The following is a 21,230-nucleotide window of genomic DNA, read 5'->3' on the forward strand; positions in this document are numbered from 1 at the left end:
GGTACCACCCTTCACTTTGACCGGCAGTGGGTCTGCTTATAGGTCGGAATATGGTCAGAATGAAGCGACCGCCGATGATTGACAGGCTGGGTACTTTATTCTTAGTTTCACTAACATTACAATACACGTTTGCACAGACACAACCAGACTCGTTCGTTACTTCACTAAACTGACATACGCTACTGCTCGCTCTCCTCGCTCGTCCACTCACTCACACACACACTGCCATTCCCACACTGCGCACACACTACTCTTGTAACACTTATTATTGACAGTTAGCTGAACATTATAGGGTCCCGGCCTTCCACTCCCTGTTTTCTCAGTTAAACACATATCAACTACATTTGTCCCAGTGTTTGTTAGATGTGAAATGAAGCAAAAAAAGATACTCTCTTCCTCCGGTAACGCAGTCGTTCGCAACGCCTTTCTTATACGTCGTTTCTTCTAGTTGTCTGTAACTCATGCTCCAATCTTTCATCGATTGATGCGGATGTTGTGGATGCAACGGAATATATGATGCATCGCTGCAGCAACATTTAAGATAATCGCGATGAGTTCTGCCCATTCTGCCTCCGTTGCTGTCTGCGGTCAGACCAAAACACACCTGAGTGACAGGGGCCGTACTGTGAACCTCGACCCTACGTCATATCCCGCCCCTTGCAAGCCAGGCCCCCTAAACCCCCAGTTGATTCTACTGATGTCTGCGCGACAATGTCATGATCTTAGGTCATGGATATATATATGGAGATATATATATATATATATATGGAGATATATATATATATATATATATATATGGAGATATATATATATATGGATATGTGTGTGTGTTATCAGTTATCGTTATCGGTATTGGCCTTTAGGAGCTGAAAGTTATCGGTTATTGGTATCGGTTAAAAAAAAAGTTATCGTGCATCCCTAGACTTTAGGGCTAGAGTAGAGCCACGTCAATGCGTCAGAGTATATGACCCCGCTATCCTAGCGACGCGTCAGGAAGTTCAATGTAACTTTAAAATTAACGCGTTAAAATTACGCTAACCCAGTACTAGACGTCACTGGTTCTTCTTTCTGGACCAGCGTGGAGTTGCTGAGTCTGAACCTGTTTGTCTGGCCCGGAGCCAGGATTATTTATGTGGAAAAGCCAAGAACCGGTACGAGATTGGCACTGGCTCCGAACAAGCACTCGAACGGCGTTGGTGGAAAAAGGGGTATAGGAATGTCCTTGGCGCCAACTTGTAGTCGTAGACTTGTGGAATGGTGAGCGTACATGCTAGCTAGAGCTTCCTAACAAGGCTAATGACAGAAATTAGTTGCAAAGGTTGGTAGGCATTCAGCATTCATCTACTTGGATATTTTGGCCAAAACCTTGTGTTTAACGCCCGCGTGTGTGTGTGTGTGTGTCCGTCCCCAGATCAAGGAGGAGCTTGCCGACAGAATGCGCCGGGTGGTGGAGACGGTGACCAGGGACTCGAGTCAGACCCAGGTGGTCCTGAACTCCTGGAGCGCCCTCACGCAGCACACCTGCTACCAGAGCGCCGTGCGCCACTTCAAGACCACCTGCTTCAACTGGAACAAGTTCAAGGTACGCTGCAGCTAGCTAGCCTAGCCTGCTTCAACTGGCACAAGACCTAGGTACGCTGGAGCTAGCTAGCCTAGCCTGCTTCAACTGGCACCAGAGAGAGGTACGCTGGAGCTAGCTAGCCTAGCCCGCTTCAAGTGGCACAAGACCTAGGTACGCTGGAGCTAGTTAGCCTAGCCTGCTTCAACTGGCACAAGACCTAGGTACGCTGGAGCTAGCTAGCCTAGCCTGCTTCAAGAGGCACAAAACAGAAGTACACTGCAGCTAGCTAGCCTAGCCCGCTTCTAGTGGCACAAGACCGAGGTACGCTGGAGCTAGCTAGCCTAGCCTGCTTCATGGGGCACACAAAATAGAGGTACGCTGGAGCTAGCTAGCCTAGCCTGCTTCAACTGGCACCAGAGAGAGGTACGCTGCAGCTAGCTAGCTATCTGAAACTAGACTAGCCTGCTTCAAGAGGCACACAAAACAGAGGTACGCTGGAGCTAGCTAGCCTAGCCTGCTACAACTGGAACAAGACCGAGGTACCCTGGGGCTAGATGTTGGTGAGGGATTTGGAGGGGTGGGGTTCAGTTCCCTAATTCTCTTGCAGAGGACCGTGATTGTTGCCGCATCATGGCTGGAAGAGGGAAATGGGCATGGTTGTACGTTTCAGTGTCCCTCTCTCTGTGCTCATTGTATGACTAAATGACTGATCCTGATTACTGATCATATTAAGAAAGCGGGTCTTTCAGGCTCCCTGTTTATGTACGTGTGTAGTACTATGTGTTGTCAATTACTGTACTGATGTTTGCTGCCCCCTTGTGTTGCAGTACGAGTATGTAATCCGCCACCTGTACGCCCTGGTCAACCTGTGTGAGAGAGGATACGCCACAGACAGGTGTGTGTCTGTCTGTTTGTCTGTCTGTCTGTCTACACGCTCATACCAGGGAACAGAATAGACCCGTTTCAAGAGGTGCAGGATAATGCAGGTGGATGGGCAGTTGGACTCCCAGCCCAAAGGTTGTGGGTTCAAACCCCTGTGCCTAACCCGTCTACCTGGAGGCATCCTTGAGCGACGCCCCCCTATCCCCTACCTGCTTCTTAAATTATGACTAAGTCACTTATAAAAAAAACACGTACTATAATAACCACAATAATAACTACGGTAGTGTGTCAGACAGGATTTCTATGAAAGGTGTCGTTATTATGATGCATCCTATTTAACTATGATAACTGTCTCTCCAGGATTCTGCAGGCCATGGATGATGCGTGTTATTTTTCTTTTTTAGCCGATGTTGCTCTTCAATTTTTGGCTGGGATATCTGAATAATTTTTCAAATTAAGACTTTAAGCTTGCATATGGGGCTTGTTTGATGAGCCAAAGACATACTGATTGCTGGTCAAAGATTCAAAATACGTACTGCGCCTGATCCGAGGCAAGTTTCGTCCATCACGCCTTGTGCCATCGTTTTGGAAAATAAAAAACACTTGAATACGTCCTGGGTGTAGAATGAATTTCTTACATCATTATTCAATCCAATTCAACAGAAGTTGTACAACACCTGGTAGAGTTTTAAAACCCTTATCAGTAACTTATAAATCTTTTAAATATGTTGATTCTGTTTTTCTGTCCAACATCCAACAACACTATTGTATCTTCAAAGCTAGACTGTTTCACATCTATAATTGTGTGTTTGGTCCAATGGACCAGATTTAGGGCATTTAGCAGACGCTTTTATCCAAAGTAACTTACAATAAGTACATTTATCAGAAAAAAAGAACATGCATGTATGTATGAAGTGTTCCACACATACAAACATTATGGTTACGCAGATTCCTTCTTCTCATACTATTTCTATGATGTGACTGTTGGCCACGCCCAGATATAGTGTCATCGCCCTACCTGCTGTCATAGGCTCCGCCCACAGCGCAGAGGAAAGAAGACGGCTAACTGTTAGCGAGAAAATGTCACACAGAATCCGACAGCCAACTGTTGTGGATTTTGGTCCAGGAAAGGCCGCCGAGACAGGATCGCTTTTAACTCACTTTATTTGGTTAAGGTTATTGGTCTATTGTCTATCGTCTATGAAACAAAAGGAGAGGGATCGTACATAACACGCGCGGAGCGTCTCTTAGCTTAGCATTCAGGATACGCTGCCGAGAGATTCTGATTCTTAGATGGCGGAGTCCGAGTTAAATAAGAAGGTAGAGGTGGGCGTGTTCTGTGGCTTTAAAAGCCCGCCCCCTTTCATCTATGGTTTTCTCACTTCCTCTGTGTGTCCGTTGCTGCCCCTAGTGTAAATGTTTCGTAACTTTGTCAAATGTGTTCAGTGCTGCCCTCTGGCGATTGTGAGGGGAAATTAACTCTAAACTATGCTTGGTGCTACTGGATATGGCTATGTGAGAGTATTACAGTAAAAATGTATCACTAGGGAATATTACAATTAAAAAATGTCACACAACCCACATAAAATCATCACTCGATTTCATTATACATGGATACACAGCAGTGCGCAAAGACAGGGACACTACAGGAGGTGGAGTAGTGACTACATTTATTCAACAAGGGATTAATTATAGAGCTGTAACTTCGAATAAAGATATAGAGGCAGTCCTGGTTGATATCTGGGTAGGTAAAACTAAGATCATCAACTTTTATAACCCTTGTAAAATAATCTTGAGAGAGACGCTAGATGGGTTGTATGAGGGGGGAAATGGAAAGGTAGTATTATGTGGAGATTTTAATGCTCACAACACTCTGTGGGGAGGAACAAAAGTGGATGAGAGTGGGAGCACTATTGAGGAGTTTATGGATGACTACAAGTTGGTCTGTTTAAACGATGGAAGGAACACTAGGTTTGATGCATCTCATGGAACAGTCAGCATTAGATCTTACAATAGTATCTGGGGCCGTATTCACAAAGCTTTTTATCTTACCGCTAGGAGTGCTCCGCTCCTAACTTGCGCTAAAAGTTTTTACCTAGGAGTTTTTTCTTAAAAGTAATCCACAAAGCCGCTGAGACATACTCATAGAGTTTAGTTTAGAAGCGGTCAGTACGGTGATTAGTTGTTGGGTGCCGGTGTTCTGCCAATTTCTGCTCCCTTGTCAGATTTTGCTACCTAGTGGTACTGCGCATGCGCATGACGACACTATTGATCCGCAGCGTAGTATTGGTGTAAAATATACATACTGACTGTACCCCTTAACTCTCCAATAAAGACGTTATAATACAGTATCAGTGTCTACGATGATGGATTCTGGCGAAATGTGAACAAATTCACGATGTATGCTTGATAAAGATGGACTACAATATATTCACCAGCTCTCGTGAATAAATTAATGGTTGCTTTTATTTACAGAGTCTATATTTACCAAGTCTATATTTACAGAGGGGAGAAAATGAGTGGCCCCTGCCCAAGTGGCACAGCCCAGGTCGGCCTTGAATTACAATGCAAAGGCAAAAAAGGACGCGGCAGAAGTATGGAGGTAGATTTGTCTTTATTATGCAATCAAACAGAAGAGGTTTGAGAGCAAAACTTTCCACACTGCAATCAAAAAATAGATTTGAGAGCAAACCTATCGACACTGCAATCAAAAAATGTTTTATTGCAAGTAAAATAAATGTGATTAAAAATGTATTAATGGGAATCCAAAAGTTTTGTTTGCGAATCCAAAAGTTTTGCTTGCGAATCCAAAAGTTTTGCTTGCTGTTGAGCTGAATCTCGTGGGCGGGACCTACGCCGAAAGATGTAAGACACGTCTCTATTGGCCAGTCTCGATCGGAGTGACAGCTTGGCAACATCCACAGTTAGTAACGAGAGAGGGAGTTTTGAAGTCCATGATGAGACCGAGCGGGACTCGGGAGCGGAGTTGCAAAGCTGTCACTCCGATCGAGACTGGCCAATAGAGACGTGTCTTACATCTTTCGGCGTAGGTCCCGCCCACGAGATTCAGCTCAACAGCAAGCAAAACTTTTGAATTCGCAAGCAAAACTTTTGGATTCGCAAGCAAAACTTTTGGATTCGCAAACAAAACTTTTGGATTCGCAAACAAAACTTTTGGATTCGCAAACAAAACTTTTGGATTCCCATTAATACATTTTTTATTTAAAAAAATTCACATTTATTTTACTTGCAATAAAACATTTTTTGATTGTAGTGTCGATAGTTTTGCTCTCAAATCTATTTTTTGATTGCAGTGTGGAAAGTTTTGCTCTCAAACCTATTCTGTTTGATTGCATAATAAAGACACAAATCTACCTCCATACAGAAGAGAGGAGGCGGATGTTTCAAACTGGCGGAGGACCACCAATGATTATGGACCCTCTAGCTGGGTTGCCCCAACATGGTAACTCAGGTCAAAGAAAATCATTGATATGATCCCGCAGCTGTGAAAACAATTTTCATAAAATTCAATTGGGTTTAACCTATCTCTCATTTTCCTGCAATGAACTCTTTCCTCTAACCCCATTCAGCGAAGATATACAGCCATGTTGTCAAGAAAACTGAAAACCTAACATAAACCTCCTCCAGAGGTGGTTTAAATATAACCGTTAAACCAGGTTAAGAATAGGTTTAAAGTTACTGGTGCAACACTTAAATTTAATCTCAGTTTAAATGGAGTTTAAACTGAGTTAGTATGAGTAGGTCTCAGCGGCTTTGTGAATTACTTTTAAGAAAAAAAACTCCTACGTAAAAACATTGAGCGTGAGTTAGGAGCACTACTAGCGGTAAGATAAAAAGCTTTGTGAATACGGCCCCAGGTCCGGATCGGATTCTTCTGGATGTTGTTCAGCTGGAGATAAACTCTCAGCCAGATCCGACACGTCAATATTATAATTAGTTAGATTTGATTGGTATGATTTGATGGCATTTTTTTTGCGCGACTAACCAACTAATGAAAACTTGGTCGACTGAGACTCTTCTCATCGACTAACGTTTAGTCGACTATTAGGGGGCAGCCCTACTTTTTATCATGTTTGGCTTTTTTATGAAATTGTGGGAAAAGTAAACATTTTTGATTTTAACAAGTTTTAGCTTTATGACATGCTTTAATCCTATAGTTTTAAAAGTGACTTTGTGATCCATGAGGGGGTGTAATAAACAGCCACATGCAGGTCACCTGCTGTCTGTCTTGGCAGACATACAGTTTCAGCAAAGAGTTCAAGAGTCTGCCCTCATTTAGAAAAGGATGCACACTCATGGCATTTGCACAGCATGGTACAGAGTACACGTTGTTATTTACAAATTGAATGTAACCTTAGTATGCAGTGCAGTCGACACTGGCCTGTTAATGTGTAACGCATTTAACACTGCCTGCAGTGTTATGACCCAGAGACCCAGGGCACCGCCCTCCGAGCAAACCCATTGGCTGAAATTAAGCAAGTCCCGCCCTCCACCCGAGTGATTGGCTGCTATGTGAAAGAAAAAAAAAAGTCCCGCCACTGTTTTCCCGAAAGTCTTGCCTATAAAGATCGATCCCATAACCCTCAGGGTTTATACTGTATACCCACTGGCGGACTGAGTCGCTTCCAGTTCCTTCGCTTCAATAAAGGTGATATACGTTCACTATTATTTCACTTTTTCTACACGAATATATTGGCTAACAGAGGGGTATTCCATCAAAGTCGCTAACGAAGGCGGCACTTAGTTGATTAAGCCCAGTTAGAACTAGCGGCAACTTCCACTTGAGGCTAAAGCCGTTCCATCAATGCAGTTCAGCCGCGCCTTGCTCAGGTTAGTTCAAACCAGGCTTACCTTATCGCGGATTACGCATGTTCACGAGATATGTAACCAGTCCAGAACCGTGAACGTCGAATCATGGATCAAATGTTCGAAAAGGACAGAGCGGGATCTTTTCCAGCGGCGAACAGAAGCTGCTTGTGGAGGTCTATGAGGAATACAAGCATATAATAACTCAAAAAGGGAACAACAAAACCATTAATAAAAACAGGGATGCCGCCTGGCAAAAAAATCACTGATCTGTTGAATGCATAAGTAGTATTAAGCGTAACATTTTAATTGAATATTGACCTTGGATTTGAAATCTGGGAGATAGTCTCCCCCATAGTCTCGTTGACGTGTCAGACTTGCACCCGGTCGTCCGGGGTTCAATCCCAACGCAATCATTAAGTAAAGTAAGTAAAATGTATTCATAATGCACATTTAAAAAAAAATTTCACTGGCCAAAGTGCCGTACACAGTGCAAACAAAGGCATATAAAAGAACACAGACCACTTTATATACCTGCAGTATATACAAACAATAAAGTAAAAATTTTAAAATAAAAAAAGTTTAAAATAAGGACAGTACATGAAAAACATAAAAAATAACATATATCATAAAAGGGGAGGAAAGGCCAGGGAGAAGATGTGTGTTTTGAGCCTATATTTAAAAATGCCACAGCAAAAGCTCTGTCACCCCTCCGTTTTAATCTAGTGCGTGGAACGTGCAGGAGACCCTCAGGAGACCTGAACGTGATCTAATGGACCTGGGAGCTGAGTGGTGATGGATAAGATCTGTAATGTAGGGTGGAGCCAGACCATTAAGGGCTTTAAAAATCATAAGTAGGGTTTTAAAATTAATTCTATGGTGAATGGGCAACCAGTGGAGGGATGCTAGGATGGGGGTAATAGGATCCTGCTTTCTGGACCCAGTCAGCAGCCTTGCTGCTGAGTTCTGGACCAGTTGAAGGCGAGAGAAGAGTGATTGAGGTAGTCCTAGGTAAAGGGAGTTGCAGTAATCCAGCGTGGATTACTTTTTCCAGATTGTGAAATGATAAATGGGGTTTCTATCATGTCCTGAAAGGAATTGACTCCACCAAGCCGTGTGTACTAGTAAGTTGACTTTATATTGTATATGACACGTACAGGTTACATGATGTGTTCACTGCCGTATAACCCTCGTGCAACCAAACTACTCGCGTCTTAAGAACAACCCCCAGAACCCCAAGTCCAACCTGATTGGCTATCAGGATGCAGCATGGTCATGGGCTGGCTAGCCCACTAAACTACAGTTTCATCTTAGCAATGACTCGAAGCTGGTAAAAACTTGCTTTTGACTACAGCAGCAATTTGCTTGTCAAAGTAAAAATGCGAGACAAAGGTGACACCCAGGTTTCTGGTGTGGGGTTTGCCATAAGGGGAGAGAATACCTAGGTTGGGCGTGAGAGGGGCTTTAGATTTGGAAGGGCCAAAAATAATAACTTCTGTTTTGTCGTTGTTAAGTTGGAGGAAGTTACTTCCCATCCAAACGTTTACCTCCTCAAGGCAGTCAAGGAGGGTCTGGAGCAGATCTGAGAGGAAGGTATAATTGCGAGTCATCTGCATGGAAGTGAAATGAGATGTTATACTTTCTGATTATATTACCTAGGGAGCATGGGAGCACAAGCTATAGTTGTGATAAAACCACTTTTTCCAGGATTTTTAAAATAAAAGGTCATTTTGAGATAGGGCGGTAGTTTTTTGGACATTTTGCATCCAGGTTGTGTTTTTTAAGCAGCGGTTGAACAACCGCGTGCTTAAAACTTGCTGGAACAAAACACGTGGTCAGGCCAGAGTTGAGGATGACCTGAATACTTGGGCCGATGGTGGTGTCTTTCATTATTTGGGAGGGGATAGCATCGTTAAGAGAAATTGAGGGCTTTCATGACCCTAACAATGTCCCTCAGTTCCTCTAATGACACAGGTAGGAAATGGTCAAAAATAGCTAAGGGCCTAGCACCTAAGTGCTGCAGGGGAGTGACTGGTGATGCTGAAAGCCTAATGTGATTGATTTAGTCAATAAAACATTTCAAAAATGTCATGCAGATGTCGGTGGAAGCCTCAACTTGTGAGGGGGCTTGTGGATTAATGATTGAGTTTAAAGTGCTAAAAAGGATTTTGGGACGATGGACGTGTTTGCTGATAATATTGGAAAAGTGCATAACTCTAGCTGCTTTAGCTGCTGTTTGGAATGTTGCTAGTGAGTTCTTAAAAATGAGTGAGGTGATCTTTCTTCCACTTTCTCTCAGCTGTCCGACAGGCTCGCCTGAGAGAGCGGGTAGTGTTATCCAGCCATGGATGAGATATGAGTTTGGGGCGTTTGAGCTAAAGGGGGGCAATATAATCTAAAATTGCTGAGCATGAGGAGTTGAAAATACTCAGTAGTTCGTCTGCACAAGGGGGGTGGGGGGTCACTCACAGTTAAAATGGAGGTAGCAATATCACTAGCCAGAAAGCTATCTGCAAACTGTTCAGCAGTGAAAGGGTTAATGTAGTGTGTGTAGCGAGGGGATTTGGCTGTACATTAGCCGGGTTTACATGGACATTTTTTTTCAATCCGATGTGTTTTATTAAAACACTTCCAATACCACTGTAGGTCTAGCTGGCGCAATTTCGCAATACCCCAAAAACAGTGGTTACCGCCGACATATTACTACTCATAGACTACTTTTAAATTTAAACAGCAAAGACAGAGACATGTTAGAAGTCAACAACATCATTTATTGCAGCAATTTAAAATTCCAAAAATACATGCGCAGCTGAAATGTACCGATCAAATGCCACGTCACAAGGCAACCCTATCACAAGCCATATAATAAAATCAAGCTCTTGTGTGGTCGCTTTCGAGCTGCACTTGCTGTCTCCCTCTGATTTTAATTCAACCATCGTGGTTAAAATGTCCTCATATTGATCAATGACAGAAGACATACTGTACATGAATCATGCTGAGACCAGTGGGTGTCAGAGAATTTCTGCAGGCATTTTTTGTTGCGATTGTTTATTGGACTGTGTCTAGACAGTTATGAACATCCCTGACCTTAGTGGAGTGCACAAAAGTTGAGAGCGTTGTTTCTGCAGTGAACGTAGACTGTTGCGGGAAACTGTGCTGCGATGCGTGCCTTTCCCGCTTACATTGCCCGCACCATCATACCCCTGCCCAACAATATGGGCAGGATCTAGACCAGCAACAGCAATAGCCGTGTCAATGTCTCTGCGTTTGAATGATGAATGTAACGTTGCATTTTTTATGTTTACACCAAAGATTGTAGACTAGAGAGTGTGAGCCAATCAATGAAACCTTATGCGGAATCAGAGAAAGTCTGCTCTCTTTGCTGCGCAAAGCATGTTTCAGAAATCAGCACATTTAGATAAATGCTATAGTTGTCACACAGACACAAGCTATTTTTTATTTTTGGAATATGGAATTATTTCAGGGGGGAACATGCCGTGAAAAAATGTACGCACGGTGCGTTCAGGATTAGGACTGATATAGAATATGTCGGCCTAGGCCTAATCAATTTTGTTTTAATATTTTTGGTGCATTCATATTAGTCTATTCTTTTCGTAGGCTACTCTGCTGTTGGCCTTGATGGGGAGATATTTTTTTTTATATCTAACAACATTCTTGCATCTCCCCCTCCTACAGAGCCCATTTCAGCACCGTGTCAGTGGACAGTTACAAGCCTACGAACGTCGTTAGAGCAGTGCACGCGCGTTCATGTTAGGAAGTTTCGGGAAACGCTCACGTTTTTTAACAAAGGTTCGAAAGATCCTTCGTGAGAATGATCGTACGAGCATGGATCCAACGTTATCGGGAAACTGGGCCCTTCTTAGTTTCGCTTAGCGAGGTTAAGCGAAATAAGCCCGGCTTTGCGTTTAGCTTGGTTGATGGAATACCCCTCAGGGGTGTCAGGTTGTTGTACTAACGTTGCCAACAACCACTTTTTCATTTGTTTTTGTTTAAACACTGAACCCAGGGCACATGCCTTTAAAACAGATCTATATTTTCCACCTCTCTCCTCCTCCACCGGGATAGTGTCTGGACAAAGAGCGATGATCCACTATTTGCTCGGCCTGCTGGGCCTGGGTGTGATCCTGATCCATGAGTTCCCCTCCGAAGACCAAGCCCCAGAGGCTGGGAAGAACTGGGTGGTGATCGTCGCTGGCTCCAAAGGCTGGGACAACTACAGACATCAGGTGAGAAAGAACCAACGTCCCTCAGTAACCACCACCTCCACCGCGGGAAATTAAACCAGTCAACCAACATCATCACATAGGCTTTGTGCTTTTTCTTGGTTTTAGAGAGTCTTTGTTTGGTTAAGGTCATGCCTTAAGTTAGGCTTTGGGAAGTATTCAAAGATAAGCTTGGACACACACACACACACACACACACACACACACACACACACGTTATGATTGTGTACTTCTGCAATGCCTACTTATTTTTTCATGTTCTGTGAATTATAAATAATAAGTAACTCTTTTTGGTGGTGATTAAAGTGTGGAATGGTCTGTGTTTTTCTGTCTGCGTCCAGGCTGATGCGTGCCATGCCTACCAGATCGTCCATAAGAACGGCATTCCTGACGAGCAGATTGTGGTCATGATGTTTGACGACTTGGCCACCAATGAAAAGTGGGTTCTGCTTCTTTGGAAATTCCCCCGATAGAGAACAAACACTGCCCAATTTACCAATTTACCCTTATCCTAGCTATCTTTGTTGTATACGGGGAATGGGTTCACCTAGCGATTGTTGGTGCTCGGCAATTGGTGTCTAGATTTGCATTGAAAAATGGGGAAGTCAATCTGTCTACATAGGGTCCAACAAGGGCGATCAAATAGCGAATACCCTCTGATGAGAACCTGTATCTCTCATAAAGAATATTCTTAGGCAATGCCAAGGGATCTGTCCTGAAAGACCCTCTGTCGGAAAGACCCTTTACTGTGTGTTCACACCAAACGTTGCGGGCGACACGTTTCAATACAAAGTCAACGTAGAGATGGGCGAAATTTGCCGCGGCACAAACCTGCGGCAAGATTTGATTGACGGCACGACATTTTTCCCTGTCACAGGCGGGCGCGTTCACGTGGATTTGCAGCGCCACAAATTTCGCTGAAGTTGAAATATTTGAACTTTGCTGCGGCATTCGCGTGAGACAGCCAATCAGCTTCACTCCCTGTGAGTAACGTGGGTGAAGTAACGTAAAACAGCCAATCAGCGTTCAACCGGCCGGGCCAACCGTTCCCTGCACTCCGCAGTGAACCGCAGCTTGGAGGAGAAAGTGATTGTTGCCGTTTGCGACTCCCGGAGCTCTATATATAATATTATATGATATAATATAATATAATATAATATATAAATATCTATATAATATAATATATACAATATATATCATGGCACAAAGCTGTGTGCGCCTCCGGATTATATTATTAACCCATAAACAACGGGCATTCCGACGTCTCTCCCTCTTCCACAACAGATAAAGACATGCAATGGTGGTTATCTCGGCCATGGTTGATGAGACTGAATTGGCATGAAGGACTGTTGGTGGGAAAAACGCTCCGCGACAGAATTCGCCTGACATAACTGCACACATAAATGCACAGCGACAGATTATGATTTGTCGCACAGCAAAACTTCGGTGACAGCGCGACCAGGCGAAAAATGTGTCTTTTGGTGTGAACACACAGTTACGATACGGGCTCCACAAATGGTGACGACATTGTCAAAGGAGGGGCTAGGAAGCTGCGCTTATCTTAGCTGAAAACCTGCTCCCGACCAGGTTTGGTTTGACAGCATAAGTCACCATGGTGATACAGCAACGCTAAAAGAGAGCGACTTTCGTGGCCCCAGCTAACCCAGGCTTTGGGCGCAACATACCTCGCTAACCCTCTCCGTCTCTGTGTCCCTCTGCAGCAACCCAACCCCGGGCGTGTTGATCAACCGGCCCAACGGCAATGACGTGTACAATGGCGTCCCAAAGGACTACACCGGAGACGTGAGCACCGCCCCTCCAACATGCGGGTTCAAATCCCCAGCGCCATGGTTCTGAACCAAAGTGATGTGCACAGTTGGCCGTGTGGAAATGGGCAAACTTTTCTCCACTCCCACCGCCATCGTTTTAATTGCGCGCACGTGCGTGCGTGTGTGTGTGTGTGTGTGTGTGTGTAGGCGGTCACACCAGAGAACTTCCTTGCGGTTCTGAAGGGAGACTCTGCCTCTATAAAGGGCGGTTCTGGGAAGGTTCTTGAGAGGTGAGTTATGACTCTTCAGGACAAGGAGGAGGTTGTTGTTATGAAAGAAATCTGACCTGGTTTGGGAGATCATGTTACTCAAAGCAAGTTTTGGCACAACGTGATCTTCATCTGTCTGTCTCTCTACCAAATTTCTCTCTGTCTCTACTGTTCTCTCTCTGTGTCTCTGTATCATTGTCTCACTTTTTTTCTGTGTCTCTCTACCACTCTCTGTTTCTCTCTATCGTTCTCTCTGTCTCTCTATCATTGTCTCTCTCTCTGTCACTGTGTCTCTCTACCGTTCTCTCTCCCAGCGGCCCTAACGACCACGTGTTTGTTTACTTCACGGATCACGGCGGTCCTGGCATCCTGGCCTTCCCCGACGACGAGGTGGGCGCTCATTTCCTGCACCCTCCCCCCCCCCCCCCCCCCCTCCTCCTTCCTTTTAATACCTGCGGATAAAACATGCCTGACTGAATTCTACTGATCAGTTGAAACTTGTTATTGCAAAGCGCCTGCTATTGTGATGTCACAACTGGGTAGAGTCTGTCAGGGCCCATGACTGACCCCGGTGGTAGAATGTGGGGTCATCTGTGTTTGGTCATCTGATCGCCCACCCCGCCAGTGACCCCCCCCCCCCCTCCACCTGAGGAGCAGACCTTTTCTATGCATTTTGTTTCTATATCATTCTATTCTATAAAGGAGTGGCCGGGTTTCCATTCAATTTGTATGGCGGGCCGTTGGGGGGGGGGGCATAGTGGCCTCAGTATTGGGTCCCTGCCGGCGGTCTGAGGTCACATGTCACCCCCTCTCTCTCTTCCCCCCCCTCCAGCTTCAGACCTTTCCTGAGGGCACAGAGAAAAGCTGTTCAAGTATTTAATAATAGTTCTCATTCTCTCACTCTCTCGCTCTCTCACTCTCCCCAGCTCCACGTTAAAGACTTCCAGGATACCATCAAATTCATGAGGGACAACAAGAAATACCAAAAGGTGCTGTGATCAGACTTACCCTCTCACTCACTCACTCACTCACTCACTCACCCACTCACTCACTCTCTCACTCTGACAGCATGGTGATGTGTGAGCTTGTTTTGACCCTTTTCTCTCACCCACTCCAGATGGTTCTGTACATCGAGGCGTGTTATTCCGGCTCCATGATGACCGACCTGTCCGACGACATCGACGGTGAGCTGAACCTGAACCTCTCAAGGAGCCCCAGACCACCTCACCCGCCCCACCACTAGGGGCAGCGGGTCGGTTTGAATTACAGCTTCCTGGAACTCAACCCCACGGTTGTTGTTTTGGGCTGAAGCCATCATGCATTTAAAAAACAAACAAACATGTATTTTGACCAATGAGAAGAGCTGATGTGATTCACCTCCCTGTTTGGTTCAGTTCCCGTTCGAGCCCGTCACGCGATCTGATCCACGTGACCTTAACCGTAGGTCAAAGTTCTGTCTGTCTGTCCGTCTGACTCTACAGTAACATGTCTGTGGTGTTTCTGGTTCAGGACATGGTCCTGTTATCACACGCAGACCACTACTATCACGACTGCCCATGTGACGGCCCCCCCCCCCCCCCCATGCAGGCTGTGGGACACTGGGATTCAGAACCCCCTCACCAATACTCCATCCTTTCCCTGTTTTAAATATCATATTTTATGTAAAGCAAGGTGGTTTTCCAATCTTTTGAGTTCTGCCAGAAGTTCTAGCCTGGCTGCGGCTGTCTGTGGGCTTTTTGTTACGAATCTAAAACCCTGGCTTTGACCCCACAAAAGTAAACAGGCGGTGGGTTTGGTATGACCTGCTCAGTGACTCAGTGAAAGGTCAACACTGTGGGACTCTTGCCGTGGAGGATGAAGCAGGTTGTGTGAGCTGTCCCCTCCGTGTCCCCCTGCAGTGTACGCCACCACGGCCACCAACTCCGCCGAGTCCTCCTACGCCTGCTACTACGACGAGAGGAGGAGGACCTTCCTGGGGGACTGGTACAGCATCAACTGGATGGAGAACTCTGACGTGGTGGGTGCCGTGGCAATGGGCGCGGGGGGGGGGGGGGGGGGCATGTTGCCGTGACGACGTGCATGACAGACGGGGCGATCACAGGTTTTGTGTGTGTGTGTGTGTGTGTATGTGTGTGTCTTGTGGTAACCCGGTCCACAAGAGTCTAGAGAACTCACAGCCAGTACCACGCAGAGGATTCCAAATAGCCGTATGCGGCGTTTATTCACAGGTATTAGAGATAGCAGGTAACACATCAACCAGACTATGTTCTCCGTGAGACTTAAGTAGGGTGTGCTGTCGGCCTTCTGCTGGGTCGTCGTCTCTGCTCTCCCCTGAGCTGAGTTCCCGGTCGGCTTTTAAGATGTCCACCCAGTCGTTTCCCCCCTCCGGCCAGGTGTCCTCCATCAGGCTGATTGCGTCGAGTGAAGACGTGCTCTCTGCCGCCGGCTAGTGGATGGCAGTGGTACACCCCGTCCACCACTAGCCCACGGTTCCCCCTGGTGGGGAGCGGGTTACCACAGTGTGTGTGTGTGACCTCACCGTATGTTGGTGGATTGGATTTCACGTCTCTTTTTTTTTTTTTTAAACCCTTCCAGGAGGATCTGAACAAAGAGACGCTGGCAGAACAGTTTCAGATCGTCAAGGATAAAACCTACCGCAGCCACGTGCAGCAGTTTGGGAGCCAGGTGTGGTCTGCCCCAAATGAGGTCCTGCCCCCAAATGTGGTCCGGACCCCATTTTAGGGGGACGCCTGATATGCACACAGGGCAGCGGGAGATTACTATCTCATACATTTTAGATATTTGACCATAAAGAATTTATTTAGTGAAGTTCGATGACTGAATATTGATTGGGAGCAAGTAAGCTACGGCGAGCTACGTCAATGGGAAGAGACTCATGTTACGGGGTTCGAATCATGTGTGGGGAAGCAGCTTCACAAAATGTAATGAGTTGGGCCTCACAAAACGTTCTCCCTGAAAAGGGGAGGCTATCCTCTATACCTGTGTTGCTCTCCATATCCTCCACACATCTGATTGGTCAGCTGGGTTCCCCACAGACCTTGGCCCATATGAAGTTGATGGCCTTCCAGGGTAACTCCGGGACTAACTCCATGGCCAACTCCATGGCCTCCCGCATGACCCTGGAGCCCGTGGCGAACCTCGACCTCACCCCCAGCCCTGACGTGCCGCTGTACATCCTGAAGAGGAAGAAGATGGAGTCTAATGGCTTCATTTTAAATTCCTACAGTCGGTCATTGTCGGCCCAGCTGCAGGTGAGATGGGAGCTGAGGGGACCAGATCTTATACACGACCCCCCCCCTCCCAACAGGGAGCCTCCAAACAGGCCTCGAGAGGAATCTGGTTTGGATGACTTTAGCCCCTTACCACCACCGCAAACCCGGTGCTGGTGCTGGGCTGATGCTTGCGTTGGTTCAACTCTCCAAAAACCAGCTTGATTTTCAACAGACTTTAGTAGGGGTGCACGATAATTATCGGGCCGATAACAGAAATTATTACGTCATTCCGATAACATGACGAATAGCCCCGATAACATAGCCTATATAATTTCAGTGCCCTGCTCCCACTAACGCAAAATGAAAGGTCTTATCATAACCCTAAAAGTACACATCATACAATCAATTACAATACATGAGTTCACAACTGCACGCGGATATAGAAACTGTTTTTTTTTTTATTATTATGTTACACCTTTCCTGCTGTCGGCTCCCAGACCGTAGTCGAGGAGCACAGCGGCGATGTTCTCTCGGGGGTACCACCCTTCACTTTGACCGGCAGTGGGTCTGCTTATAGGTTTGAATATGGTCGGAAAGAAGCGGCCGCCGATGATTGACAGGCTGGGTACTTTATTCTTAGTTTCACTAACATTACAATACACGTTTGCACAGACACAACCGGACTCGTTCGTTACTTCACTAAACTGACACACGCTACTGCTCGCTCTCCTCGCTCGTCCACTCACTCACACACACACTTGCCATTCCCGCGCACACACATATGCTACTCTCGTAACACTTATTATTGACAACAGTTAGCTGAACATTATAGGGTCCCGGCCTTCCACTCCCTGTTTTCTCAGTTAAACACAGATATCAACTACATTTGTCCCAGTGTTTGTTAGATGTGAAATGAAGCAAAAAAAGATGCTCTCTTCCTCCGGTAACACAGTTGTTTGCAACGCCTTTCTTATTCGTCGTTTCTTCTATTTGTCTGTAACTCATGCTCCAATCTTTCATCGATTGATGCGGATGTTGTGGATGCAACGGAATATATGATGCATCGCTGCAGCAACATTTAAGATGAGTTCTGCCCATTCTGTCTCTGTTGCTGTCTGCGGTCAGACCAAAACACACCTGAGTGACAGGGGCCGTACTGTGAACCTCGACCCTACGTCATATCCCGCCCCTTGCAAGCCAGGCCCCCTAAACCCCCAGTTGATTCTACTGATGTCTGCGCGACAATGTCCTGATCTTAGGTCATGGATATATATATATATATATGGATATGTGTGTGTGTTATCAGTTATCGGTATCGGTATCGGTATTGGCCTTTAGGAGCTGAAAGTTAACGGTTATCGGTATCGGTTTAAAAAAAAGTTATCGTGCATCCCTAGACTTTAGGGCTAGAGTAGAGCCACGTCAATGCGTCAGAGTATATGACCCTGCTATCCTAGCGACGCGTCAGGAAGTTCAATTTAACTTTAAAATGAACGCGTTAAAATTACGCTAACCCAGTACTAGACGTCACTGGTTCTTGTTTCTGGACCAGCGTGGAGTTGCTGAGTTGGAACCTGTTTGTCTGGCCCGGAGCCAGGATTATTTATGTGGAAAAGCCAAGAACCGGTACGAGATTGGCACTGGCTCCGAACAAGCACTCGAACGGCGTTGGTGGAAAAAGGGGTATAGGAATGTCCTTGGCGCCAACTTGTAGTCGTAGACTTGTGGAATGGTGAGCGTACATGCTAGCTAGAGCTTCCTAACAAGGCTAATGACAGAAATTAGTTGCAAAGGTTGGTAGGCATTCAGCATTCATCTACTTGGATATTTTGGCCAAAACCTTGTGTTTAACGCCCGTGTGTGTGTGTGTGTCCGTCCCCAGATCAAGGAGGAGCTTGCCAACAGAATGCGCCGGGTGGTGGAGACGGTGACCGGGGACTCGGTGCAGACCCAGGTGGTCCTGAACTCCTGGAGCGCCCTCACGCAGCACACCTGCTACCAGAGCGCCGTGCTCCACTTCAAGACCACCTGCTTCAACTGGAACAAGTTCAAGGTACGCTGCAGCTAGCTAGCCTAGCCTGCTTCAACTGGCACAAGACCTAGGTACACTGCAGCTAGCTAGCCTAGCCTGCTTCAACTGGCACAAGACCTAGGTACGCTGCAGCTAGCTAGCCTAGCCTGCTTCAACTGGCACAAGACCTAGGTACGCTGCAGCTAGCTAGCCTAGCCTGCTTCAACTGGCACAAGACCTAGGTACGCTGCAGCTAGCTAGCCTAGCCTGCTTCAACTGGCACTAGAGAGAGGTACGCTGCAGCTAGCTAGCTATCTTAAACTGGAACAAGACAGAGGTACCCTTGCGCTAGCTTGCTAGCTTAAACTGGAACCAGACAGAGGTACGCTGCAGCTAGCTAGCCTAGCCTGCTTCAAGGGGCACAAAACAGAAGTCCACTGCAGCTAGCTAGCCTAGCCCGCTTCAAGTGGCACAAGACCGAGGTATGCTGGAGCTAGCTAGCCTAGCCTGCTTCAACTGGCACCAGAGAGAGGTACGCTGCAGCTAGCTAGCTATCTTAAACTGGCACCAGACAGAGGTACCCTTGAGCTAGCTAGCCTAGCCTGCTTCAACTGGCACAAGACAGAGGTACGCTGCAGCTAGCTAGCCTAGCCTGCTACAACTGGAACAAGACTGAGGTACCCTGGGGCTAGATGTTGGTGAGGGATTGGGAGGGGGGGTGGGGTTCGGTTCCCTAATCATCTTGACCCTGATTGTTGCCGCATGACGGGCAGAAGAGGGAAATGGGCATGGTTGTACGTTTCAGTGTCCCTCTCTCTGTGCTCATTGTATGACTAAATGGCTGATCCTGATTACTGATCATATTAAGAAAGCGGGTCTTTCAGGCTCCCTGTTTATGTACGTGTGTAGTACTATGTGTTGTCAATTACTGTACTGATGTTTGCTGCCCCCTTGTGTTGCAGTACGAGTATGTAATCCGCCACCTGTACGCCCTGGTCAACCTGTGTGAGAGAGGATACGCCACAGACAGGTGTGTGTCTGTCTGTTTGTCTGTCTGTCTGTCTACGGGCTCGTACCAGGGAACAGAATAGACCCGGTTCAAGAGGTGCAGGATAATGCAGGTGGATGGGCAGTTGGACTCCCAGCCCAAAGGTTGTGGGTTCAAACCCCTGTGCCTAACCCGTCTACCTGGAGGCATCCTTGAGCGACGCCCCCCTATCCCCTACCTGCTTCTTAATAACACTTAGTCACTAATCGAAAGCGTACTGTAATAACCACGGTAGTGGGTCAGCCAGGATTCCTATGAAAGGTGTCGTCTTTTAGGATTCATCCTATTGAACTGTGTGAACTGCTCTCTCCAGGATCCTGCGGGCCATGGATGCTGCGTGCTAATGAGCGAGGTGCACTGCCGCCGAAACCGAAGAGCGTCTGAGAGGAGACCTGAGGATGAGGAGGGTGATGAAGACGAAGGAGGGGGGCGATGAGGTTTAACAGGGGGGACATCCTCTGAGAACTTGGCTTCTCTGCACTATTAAGGAATCAACTATCAAAATCTTGGCAACTATTGTATCTGCAAGAGGTGCAGGATAATGCAGGTGGATGGGCAGTTGGACTCCCAGCCCAAAGGTTGTGGGTTCAAACCCCTGTGCCTAACCCGTCTACCTGGAGGCATCCTTGAGCGACGCCCCCCTATCCCCTACCTGCTTCTTAAATTATGACTAAGTCACTTATAAAAAAACCTGTACTATAATAACCACAATAATAACTACGGTAGTGTGTCAGACAGGAATTCTATGAAAGGTGTCGTTATTACGATGCATCCTATTGAACTATGATAACTGTCTCTCCAGGATTCTGCAGGCCATGGATGATGCGTGTTATTTTTCTTTTTTAGCCGATGTTGCTCTTCAATTTTTGGCCTGGATATCTGAATAATTTTTCTAATTAAGACTTTAAGCTTGCATATGGGGCTTGTTTGATGAGCCAAAGACATACCGATTGCTGGTCAAAGATTCAAAATACGTACTCCGGCCGATCCGAGGCAAGTTTCGTCCATCATGCCTTGTGCCATCGTTTTGGAAAATAAAAAACACTTGAATACGTCCTGGGTGTAGAATGAATTTCTTACATCATTATTCAATCCAATTCAACAGAAGTTGTACAACACCTGGTAGGGTTTTAAAACCCTTATCGGTAACTTATAAATCTTTTAAATATGTTGATTCTGTTTTTCTATCCACCACAGATTAAACATTCTCAAAAATCTTCCCAACTATTGTATCTTCAAAGCTAGACTGTTTCACATCTATAATTGTGTGTTTGTTCCAATGGACCAGATTTAGGGCATTTAGCAGACGCTTTTATCCAAAGTAACTTACAATAAGTACATTTATCAGAAAAAAAGAACATGCATGTATATATGAAGTGTTCCACA

At 46.0% G+C, this 21,230-nt stretch overlaps 2 protein-coding genes across 6 annotated transcripts in view; both read left to right on the forward strand.

Annotated features, from left to right (window-relative positions):
• The window catches only part of LOC311362235 (legumain-like), a 9,922-nt gene extending 6,866 nt beyond the window's left edge, over nt 1–3,056 (forward strand). For all 4 annotated transcript variants that reach the window (XM_084482047.1, XM_084482050.1, XM_084482048.1 and 1 more), the window contains 3 exons: nt 1,412–1,582; nt 2,389–2,456; nt 2,804–3,056. In XM_084482047.1, the coding sequence (XP_084338173.1) occupies nt 1,412–1,582; nt 2,389–2,456; nt 2,804–2,888 (324 nt within the window). In that variant the 3' untranslated portion in view covers nt 2,889–3,056. The remainder of the gene's footprint in view (nt 1–1,411; nt 1,583–2,388; nt 2,457–2,803) is intronic.
• A 3,950-nt stretch (nt 3,057–7,006) lies between these two features.
• LOC311362237 (legumain-like) lies at nt 7,007–20,899 on the forward strand. Of its 2 annotated transcripts, XM_084482051.1 has the most exons (14): nt 7,007–7,112; nt 11,357–11,517; nt 11,856–11,953; nt 13,236–13,317; nt 13,491–13,573; nt 13,867–13,942; nt 14,479–14,541; nt 14,670–14,736; nt 15,451–15,569; nt 16,148–16,237; nt 16,609–16,824; nt 18,668–18,838; nt 19,759–19,826; nt 20,158–20,899. In XM_084482051.1, exons 2-14 carry the CDS (start codon nt 11,374–11,376, stop codon nt 20,186–20,188), a joined length of 1,308 nt encoding a protein of 435 aa, XP_084338177.1. In that variant the 5' UTR covers nt 7,007–7,112; nt 11,357–11,373; the 3' UTR covers nt 20,189–20,899. The 2 variants fall into 2 exon arrangements, with proteins under 2 accessions (XP_084338177.1, XP_084338178.1); XM_084482052.1 differs by lacking the exon at nt 16,609–16,824.
• The last annotated feature ends 331 nt before the right edge of the window (nt 20,900–21,230 follow it).

Source organism: Micromesistius poutassou (assembly GCF_964030765.1).
Source record: "Micromesistius poutassou genome assembly, chromosome: 17".
In the NCBI taxonomy this organism is placed as follows: Eukaryota; Metazoa; Chordata; class Actinopteri; order Gadiformes; family Gadidae; genus Micromesistius; species Micromesistius poutassou.